Source organism: Sycon ciliatum, chromosome 1 (assembly GCF_964019385.1).
Source record: "Sycon ciliatum chromosome 1, ocSycCili1.1, whole genome shotgun sequence".
NCBI lineage: Eukaryota > Metazoa > Porifera > Calcarea > Leucosolenida > Sycettidae > Sycon > Sycon ciliatum.
Window position 1 is genome coordinate 40,073,614 of NC_088643.1, and position 10,299 is coordinate 40,083,912.

At 47.0% G+C, this 10,299-nt stretch overlaps 1 protein-coding gene across 2 annotated transcripts in view; it reads left to right on the top strand.

Moving 5' to 3' along the window:
• LOC135825383 (tripeptidyl-peptidase 2-like) overlaps window positions 1–10,299 on the top strand; it is a 138,919-nt gene that overhangs the window by 118,105 nt on the left and 10,515 nt on the right. For both annotated transcript variants that reach the window (XM_065338129.1, XM_065338122.1), the window contains 9 exons: window positions 573–673; window positions 1,808–1,907; window positions 2,645–2,785; window positions 3,600–3,644; window positions 4,446–4,645; window positions 6,281–6,377; window positions 7,991–8,164; window positions 8,977–9,020; window positions 9,850–9,949. In XM_065338129.1, coding sequence (XP_065194201.1) covers window positions 573–673; window positions 1,808–1,907; window positions 2,645–2,785; window positions 3,600–3,644; window positions 4,446–4,645; window positions 6,281–6,377; window positions 7,991–8,164; window positions 8,977–9,020; window positions 9,850–9,949 — 1,002 coding nt within the window. The remainder of the gene's footprint in view (window positions 1–572; window positions 674–1,807; window positions 1,908–2,644; window positions 2,786–3,599; window positions 3,645–4,445; window positions 4,646–6,280; window positions 6,378–7,990; window positions 8,165–8,976; window positions 9,021–9,849; window positions 9,950–10,299) is intronic.

Below are 10,299 nucleotides of genomic sequence, written 5' to 3' on the forward strand. Positions count from 1 at the left end.
TGACTAATGGGCCATTCACACTGCGCCCAAAACGTGGCGTACGTGACGCTTTCGTCCGGATAGCCATAACAATATGGAACGTGGCGGGAAAATCGTACCCCTGATACGAAAACGTAGACGACGTATCCAGACCCCTGTACCGAGGTTCATTCTGTCGTTCCCGGCTGTTTGTGTCCAAAGGAAGCTGTGTGCACAGCTGTACGAAAAGCGTACACGTGCCTGTGTGAATGCACCTGCATGAAAACAACGTCTGCCAGTACGTCGTATTCCAAACCGTGACGCGTATTGAAACGTAGTATGAATAGCCTATAAGCCACTACACTCTACATAACAGCGTATCACTATTAGCCAGATCTGCCAATCAATTCCTGTATGCCTGTCTCGATCAGGGAGTAGTAAAAAGTATTTGACTACTCTCTAGTCTCAATCTAGTTCCTATGTTACTGTCTCGTTGGTGACAAACATGCTGCTGTTGTTGGTACATAGTATTTACAGCCCTTTTGGCTGCTGAACTGTACACCTTTCCAATGTTGAAATGAAGTTTTGTTTGTGTGTGTGTTCTAACTGTGCAGCAAAGCAATGATGGCTTCCAGAAGGTGTTGGTTCGCAATGGTCTTGGTCCGTGTGTGTTGAAGCCGCAGTGCTCTCTCACTCACCTTGTGTCCGTCTACACGTAAGTGTTCAGCATGTCATTGTGTTGTGCAGCACTATCCACTGCATGCTATTTGGCGTGTATCTAGTCCTCTCACCGCCACCGCTTAGGCATCACATCTGCCGCTTGGACTGTCACTGTGGAATTGATGAGCTGCATGGACGTAGGGCCGTAGGCCATTGATGAGCCGTAGGCCACTGGGCAGGTTGTTCCCGGCAGCTTCCAGGCAGTGGTTCCACAAGCTGGGAAACGACGCTTGCCAAACTGTGAACGAGTGGCAGGTGGTCACAGGCCAAGGTTGGCACCAAGCCTCGGTGTGGTAGTATTGGAGGGCTGTATCAGGACCTGTAGTGTGTTACTAGCTGTTCACAAGGAGCGGCTGGATTGATGAAGTTGATGGGCAGCTGTACACAGCTCTGGCTGCTCGGTTCTGGAGAACCTGGAGACGTTGAAGCTGTAGTGCCGTGAAGAATGCATTTGATACATAGAGAAGATCTGGCATGATGACAGACACTACAAGCCTGATGTGGCAGGGTAGAGCTAGGTACCGGCATGCCCGCCAGAGGTCATCCACTTTTCTCTCAGGGTACGCATCGTGATGTTGGCTAGGTTGGCCTCCCAAGTCATGCCACAGTCCAGAGTGCCGCCAAGATACTTGGCTGTGGCAACATTTGGTTGCATTGCATTCTGGAATTTCACCGAGACTCATCCTCATGCGAAGTTTGAACAAGTGAGATCGTTAGCACTTGACTTTTGGTAGCGTTCAGAATACAGCCACGGTCTTCCAGCCAATTGGATAGGGCTGTGACAGTAGTGGACAGTACTGTAGCAGCTTCTGTGGCTGTAAGCTTGCTACAAGGCAGTGCGATGTTGTCAGCAAACTGCAATGACTGGGCTTGACCGGTGATGGTCGGAACGGACCTGCTATACAGGCTGAACAAAAGGGGTCCCAGTACGGAGCCTTGGGGCACGTTTGGTGTAGAAAAAGGTGCGACTTTTATTCTGGGAAATACGGTAGGTAGAGCCAAGGACCTTAGCCAACACTGTGCAATGCATTTCTACATGTAGTACCAATCAGCAGACTGCTGCTTTCATTGGTGGTAACCTGTGTCACTTTACTGTTGTTCTGTTTGCTGTCCTGCTTTGCTGTTGCAGTCCGTGCGAGCGTAAGACCGTGTTGCCACTTGGTGAGCGCGATGTGGACTCGCAAGGCTCACCTTCGTATGAGCTACAACTGACCTACAAGTTTCAACTGGTATGTGTGCTTAGTTTTATAATAATCACCCGGCTGTTGGGTTGTGGTGGTTGTTGAGTTTGTGGTGGTTGTTGGGTTATGGTTTTGGGGGCTGTTGGGTTGTGGGGGCTGTTGGGTTGTGGGGGCTGTTGGGTTGTGGGGGCTGTTGGGTTGTGGGGGCTGTTGGGTTGTGGGGGCTGTTGGGTTGTGGGGGCTGTTGGGCTGTTGGGTTGTGGGGGCTGTTGGGTTGTAGGGGCTGTTGGGTTGTGATGGCTGTGTTGTATTGTGTGGTGTGTGTTTTGTTGTGTATTATGTTATGTGTTGTGTGGTGCGTATGTAGTGAGTGTGCGGTGCACCACACACGCACCACCCCCTATCCCTCAATGTGCGCGTATCTGTGCTTGTGAATGCATTTATGCATGCAAGAGGATTAGAGCTGTGCGCATACGTGTGTAGGTATGCATGCATGGTTCTGTACTCTTTGGAAAGCAACTGATCACCTGCTCACCTGATCTATTTTCAGTAGATATACATGCAATTTAGCAACCGTGAAGTGTTATTAAAAACTTTGTCAGACAAGACTCAAGAATGTGTGTGTGTGTGTGTGTGTGTGTGTGTGTGTGTGTGTGTGTGTGTGTGTGTGTGCATGTGTGTGTGTGTGTGTGTGTGTGTGTGTGTGTGTGTGTGTGTGTGTGTGCGTGCGCGCGCGCGCGCGCGCGTGCATACGCGTGTGCTTGTGCACCACTTCTGTACTACAGAGCAGTAAAAGCCAAGAGGTTTCGCCACAGTTCCGCTGGTTGGAAAGCATGCTCTACGAATCTGACTACCACGGCCAGCTCTGGATGTTGTTTGACTGTAACAAGCGCTATATCACGTCGGGAGATGCTTTTGCAGATCGGGTATGCTATGCTATGCTATGCTATGCCCTGGAGTTGTGTGTTATGCTTTGTACTTGTTTGTCACTTTTGTTTGACTTGTTACTCTAATGAAGGGAGCTCTTCCTAGGACTGCTGTGTACTTGCTACTGGTGCTGTTGGCACCGGTGCTGAAGTTTATCACACGTTTGATTTTGCCGTTTGCGCTAAGCAGCGAGGTGTTGACTTGCCTGTCTTTTCCCTCCGTGTCACTACTGACTCACTAGTCTTGGTCACTATTGCTGACTATCAGCACTGCTAACCTGTCACGCAGTGTAACCCTTGCAAGGGGTCTGGCCCAGGTTTCATAGCATGCTAACCTGTCACACAGTGTAACCCTTGCCCAAGGAGTCTGGCCCAGGTTTCATAGCATGCTAACCTGTCACACAGTGTAACCCTTGCAAGGGGTCTGGCCCAGGTTTCATAGCATGCTAACCTGTCACACAGTGTAACCCTTGCCCAAGGAGTCTGGCCCAGGTTTCATAGCATGCTAACCTGTCACACAGTGTAACCCTTGCAAGGGGTCTGGCCCAGGTTTCATAGCATGCTAACTTGTCACACAGTGTAACCCTTGCCCAAGGGGTCTGGCCCAGGTTTCATAGCCGTGACTGTGGCAGACTACAGGCAGTTGTGTTGTGTGTGCTAACAGTCTGATCACAACATGAACGCCTGGTTACTCCTAGCTTGCTTACCCTTGGCGCATACCTGTCAAGTCGCACCCATCTCCAGTATGAAGTTGGCTGCACTTCGTAACTGTATGAATTGCTGATGATTGCTGTCTTTCTGTTCTCACTCACAGTACACTACTAAGCTGGAGAAGGGAGAGTATACTCTCAAGCTGCAGGTCAGTGTTCTCAGCATTCAGCACTCAATGTGTCTTTTTCCTCTTTTTTTAGCACTACTGCGGAATTAAAAAATATGAAAATATGGACAGTGGCCAAATTGAGGCTGACTTACCCTCCTGCGCGCGCGTGCGCGCGGCCCGCCCCATTTTCGGACACTATAATTATAATTTTTCGTTTTTCCGCCGTGTATTAATGCGTTATGCTAAGCAATTTTCTTCACTCTGTGCCATGGCCAAAGCTGTACATTGGGTATATGACAAGTACTTCATGTAGCAAAAAGGTTGAAAGGGCTAGCGTGGCCAGCCCGAGAAAAGCAAAGAGCTGCAATGTCATGCAACTCTTACCACTCCCTACATGCCAACATGTCAGGCACCAGAAGTCCTTATTTTGATGAGTTTCTATTTTATTTTTACTGAGTTTCAGATCAGATAACCACGCAGCAATCTAATCACAGCATTTGGGTATAGTCATGCAATCAGTCATTTTCGAGAAATGAATAATCCACCAGGCATTTTGTCACCCACCACCGTTGAGCCACAATCTATTTTTTCGAATTTTATGGACGCCCTCTCAGTCGCCATGCATCAAATCAGTGTGTGTGTGTGTGTGTGTGTGTGTGTGTGTGTGTGTGTGTGTGTGTGTGTGTGTGTGTGTGTGTGTGTGTGTGTGTGCGTGCACGCGTGCATGCGTGTGTGTGTGTGTGTGTGTGTGTATCAATGCTTTCAAGCATCACGTCTCCTGGCCATGTCTAAAGAACTCTTGTTGTGTGTTTGGTGGGTTGTTGTGTTACTCTACTGTAGGTGCGTCACCACAACAGCCAGCGATTAGACATACTGAAGGACTTACCCCTGTCAGTTGCTACCAAGCTCAGCAATGCTATTAGCCTCGATATCTATGAGAGTCAGAGTGATATGCTCCAGTCACTGCAGAAGTTCACCTCACGGATTGTGCCTTCAGGTGAAACCATTCCCTTGTTTCTTGTTGGCTCGAGTCTGGATAAGTAAGCACCTTTGAATCGAGTTCATTTCTACGTGAGCGTAGTGGATGTTGGTGCTGCGGCCGTGTGTGTCTGTGCATGTGCGTGTGCTAGCCTGATGTCTGTCTGTCTGTCTGTCTGTCCGTCCATCCATCTGCCTGTCTGTCTGTCTGTATGTCCGTCTGGCTGTCTGTATGTCTGCCTGTGCACATGCTCAACAGGTTTACCGTATTTTTCCGGTTGTAAGTCGACCTTAAAACTTAAAATAGAAGGAGAAAGGGTGGGGGTCGACTTACAACCGGGATTCGACTTATAACTGGGAACTATCAGTATCTTACAAAAAAATGACCTGCACTGCATGCACGAGTGCACTATGTGTACACATTTTTTCCAGTTTATTGGCCTTTTTCAAGGATTGGGATGTTATAACCTCCAATAAGGAATGTTTACATGATTTGTTGATGTGTTAATAGCAGGAAGTGGTTAGTAGTGCTTCTTTGGGTGAAAACTTTAAAACGCAGAATTGAGACCTCCGGATGCGGGGGTCGACCTGTAACCGGGGTCGACTTACAACCGGTAAAATACGGTAAGTATGTAGTGGTCGCAGTGCTAACAGAAGATAAGAAAACAGCTGTGTGTGCTACAGAATGCACGCACTATGTCATGCATACCGCATTTTTTTGGAGCTGGGGTCGGTTTTTTATTACCGCCTGTCTGAAATATGCGCCGCGGGCTTTTGTGTGGATTTTTTCAAACTTGTTGAAGTTTTAGGGCTCAACAACTTCTAATCACCTAGGCCAGTATTGCCGGGAATATGATGAACAGCACTATCTTCACTATCCTGGTTAGATAGAAGATGGAACATAGCAGGCAGCAGCTAAGCTGTGAACTAGAGAACTCTGGACAGTGAAGTAACGCTATTGTCGTGTTGCAAGAAACTTTTCCCTAACGCCAGGAGTATCGTATTTTCCGGAGTATGAGCCGCACCCAGCTCTTTAGTCACGAAATACAGACAACTACCCGGCTTATCACCATTGTATTTGACCATGGTAGTATAAGCCAGACTGACTTTGGGGGTGAATTACTGGTGTTTGAAGTACGGCTTTGGGGGTGAATTACTGGTGTTTGCAGTGCGGCTTATACTCCGGAAAATACGGCACATGAAACCAGGAGGGTGCTGCTTGAGTGGGTTGGTGTCCCAGCGGAATTTCTCGATTACATCGTGTCAACGACATAGTGCGTATGACTGCAGGATTCCAGCAGATCTCCTGCTGCACAGCTACAGCTCTGCTGCATGCACTCTGTCACAGTGTGCAACTTCCCGCCGCCGCCGCGTATCTGCACCAACTGTGACGCGTGCCAGGAATGTTGCGTGACAAGACACACATGCAGAACAGTCAGATGCTGCACACTGTAGGTTATTTCACATGTGATAGAAGAAATGCAATGTGTAGAGCATTGTAAATACAAATTTAATCCTAATAATAGCTTGTCTGAATGAGATCATCGACATCCTACTCGTACTTCAAGTATGTGTTTGTATTGAGTGGCACGCCACTGTTCGTAATACCACGTGATAATTAACAATAGCATTTCAACTTCAAGTGGTGATGTCATCAAATACCCTGCATTGTTTGCATCATTTGTTGTTGTTTGCAGACTACCCAGCGGTGCTAAAACCAACAGTATCTTGGAAGGTCACCTGACTTTCAGCAAGCCGTTCACTTCGTCTAGCAGTAAATCAACGGAAGCAGTGGTAAGCAGGGATCAGCATCGATGTTGTGTTTGACTGGGGAGTAACTTTGTCTTACTACACGTACAATGTGGGGGGGGGGTGCGTGTGTGCGTGTGTGCGTGTGCGTGTGTGCGTGCGTGTGCGTGCGTGTGCGTGCATGTGTATATACTGGCATGTGGCACTATGAACGTGACCACTGTGTGCCTGACTCATAGACTGCCGTACAGTGCACATCGAGGTAGGCGTATTGCCGCTGGTAGAGTACTCCATCTACAACTCTACAGAGTTGTCACACAGTGTGGACAGAATGGAATCAACCTATCCAATGCACCTACAGGAGTGCCATGCCTATGACATCATCAGACAACAAGACTTAGTACATTTCCAGGCCCGTGCGCCGGTGCCCTTCAAGGGGGGTTCCGGGGAAATTTTTCAAAAAATGAAGCAAAATCCTGCATTTAGAGCGAAAACAGGGGGGTTCCGGGCACCCAGGAACCCATACGGGGCACGCGCCTGCATTTCTACTTGTAGGGCAAATGCATCAGATGTTCTAATCGACAGTAAGTCGAAGGACACACTTCAGGCTCTTGAGCAACATCTTGAAAGGTTTCACTCTTATACTTTCAAGCCTTATCAGCCAGTGACATACAGGCAAAAGCAAATGAACAAGGAGACATATTTAATAAAAGAATTTTCATCTAAAGAGTGAATAGCAACTAAATAGAGCGGTTGTCAGTTGACAAACCCCCTTTTATTTACAAGGAAGAAGAGCTAAAACAACAATGATAAATGGGTGACCCGTACACTTAGAAAGAATGAGAGAAAAAGATTCAGGTGTGATGTACATTCTGACTGTCCTAATGTTAGGTGTGATAAGTATGAGTCGTTCATTGCTTGTCATTTGTTGGAGCATCCTGAATGTGTCATGCTATGTATTTCGATAATTATTTTCCTATTTTGTCACGTGCACACAGTGCAAAGTTGTTGACTGTTTTAGAAGCTGTGTATGTTCACACTAAGAAACCTAACTTGTGCAAGTAGAAACAGATTAAATTCACACTTAGGCTCGTTAGTTATGCCCGTTTTTTAGTCTATTGTTGTCGCACCACATGTCACGCTTGTTAGGTTTCCTCGCACTCGCACTTTTTTCTCTCATTCTTTCAAAGTGTACGGGTCACGCATTCATCATTGTTGCTTTAGCTCTTCTTCCTTGCGCTGTTTCTATCACCTCTCTACAGTACTTAATCCATTGTCCTTGTTCATTTGATTTTTCCTGTACTTCATGGCGATAAGGCTTGAACGTGAAAACTTTCAAGATGTTGTTGAAGAGCCTGAAGTGTGTCCTTCTTCTTTGTATGATCACACTCTTGTCTCTGAGGAAACTGACATTAAGTCAGTTGAAAAAGTGGATTGGTGTGGCATCCTTGCAACAGGGCTATAAGATTGTACTTGTGTATGTGTGTATGTGTGTGTGTGTATGTGTATGTATGTGTGCGTGTGTGTGTGTGTGTGCGTGCGTGCATGTGTGTGTGTATTGAGACTGGTATGTAGCATGTACTGCTAGTATAACGTACACTGTGTGAATTGAGACGGGTACAATGTGTGGTCGACCATGTTCCTGCTCTGCTCTACAGGATCGTCATCCATTCTCACTCTGTGTTCATAACTTAGCTGGAGAGAAATCCAAGTCGTCGACATCAGCTCTCACATCTTCCGCATCGAACTCATCTTCCTCCCTGGCGTCATCGTCTTCAGCGTCAAGCAAGGATAGTTGTGAAAGTGAAGAAAAGGAGAAACCTGATGACAAGGTTTGCAATACATGTACATGTAGCATTGCAATGCAGTAGTAGATTGTGGTATGGGGATGCCACAGTAGTAGATTGTGGTATGGGGATGCCACTATCAGAAGCTTCTCACCGTACAAGTATGTGGCTTGAACGGCTTGAGGATTTGTTTCTACGGAGTCTGGCTCTCTTTCACATTTCACAAAATGTACTTCAACAAGCGTACTTGTAACTATCTTGAGGGAATCGGGAAAAAAGAAATTTGGCTTTGACTTGAAAACGGTGTGGGTCAATTCAACTAACTTGTAAATTTGAGCTTGAATTGGGAATACACAGCCCAGCTTTGACCAATGAAACTATTACACGTGCAAATCCTTTTTGCTGTTTCCCCACACACGTACTTGATAACTGTAGAACGGATACCTCTCTGAAATGGATGTCCTACAGGCATGTACTAGGACATGGTGTAGAATGATACTAAAATAATCCCCATGCTATTTTGAGACCTATATCAGGTGACTGTGAAGACAGTGGGGAAATTCCTGTTTTTGGGCTTTCTCAGTTTATGTGCAAATCCGTCTTATTATCATGTTGGTGTAGGTCTGCCTGATTGTTGTGTGTGTGTGTGTGTGTGTTCGTGTGTTCGTGTGTCTGTGTGTTCATGTGTGTGTGTCTGTCTGTCTGTCTGTCTGTCTGTCTGTCTGTCTGTCTGTCTGTCTGTCTGTCTGTATGTCTGTATGTCTGTCTGTCTGTCTGTCTGTCTGTCTGTGTGGGTCTATGTGTCTGCTTGTGTATTTTTTGTGTGTGCGTGTTCCTTGATGTCATTGTGTTTGCAGTATCGGGAAGCTCTGCGTGATTTCAGCATCGGTTGGATGTCAAAGTATGTGCATAATACATGCAGTCTGCACTGGAATGCCTGTAGCCACTCAGCTATTTCTTACTCTGTAGGCCATCAGATATGCTGGTGTTTTGATGCACTGAGAAGACTTAGTGGATGGAGCTGGTGAAAACCGTAGTTTAGTGTATGCATGCACATGCACACATGTGCTTCTAGTGCCATGCCATGCAGTAATATTCAGGTACTATTGCTGCATGCCCTATTTGCTAGGGTGCTGACCGGTGGTGCACAGGAAATACGAATGCTCAACTCAGGCCGTGTACGGTATAGTTGGTAACTTGGTATTCATGTCAGTTGTCTTAGCCCTCTCCCGGTAATCCCCCAGTACAGTATACAGTCGTCCCTCTCTAATCCGGCACTTTATAATCCAGCACCCTCGATAAACCAGCACAATTTTCAGTAGCCAAAATGTCCTCTTCATGTACATTGCAGCAGTAAATCAGATTTGTTAATCCAGCACCCTCCCTAATCCAGCAGATTTTCGTGGCACAAATGGTGCCGGATTATAGAGGGACCACTGTACTGACTGTGAGCCAGGCTTCGTGTACTAGTTGTCTCCAGTCATCCCAGTGTAGACTGAAAGAGGCTAGTTACCACTGGCCTGCTTCTTTACACTCAAGCTGCTAACTGGCCTGGGGTGCATTGTAGTCTTGCACAGCCTTATAGATTCTGCGATGGGCTGCTTTGTGTTGACTCCTGTCTCTCTCTCTCTCTCTCTCTCTCTCTCTCTCTCTCTCTCTCTCTCTCTCTCTCTCTCTCTCTCTCTCTCTCATGCATGCATGCGTGCACGCACACACACACACGCACACAGGTCAGGTGACGTGCAGCAGTTTGCTGACCTTGCCCAGGCATTTCCGGATCACTTGCCTCTCTTCTCTGCTCACTTAAATGCTGTCTATAGTCGTCTGGAGGTAAGTGGGCACTAACTGTCTGACTATATTCATGTGCAGTGCAGTACAGTCGGCTACATGACTGTGCCGTGCTGTACCCTGCTGTACCGTGCTGTGCTCTGCTGTGCTGTGCTTGTAGGCTACAGTGCAGTATGTGATGAATGCCCCTCTGATTCGAATACTGTTTGTTTTGCATCTAAGATGATCCATGGCCATTGAGTGCCGCATATCAGGATGACGTGCAATAATGAGGCCAGGCAAATTTGTCAGTGCTGGAAGACGTTTGTACCACAGAGGCCATTCGTCCTAAATACTAGAGGGCAGTAGAGGCGTAAACTCACCTCTCTCCACATTCACCGCAACCTGTAACT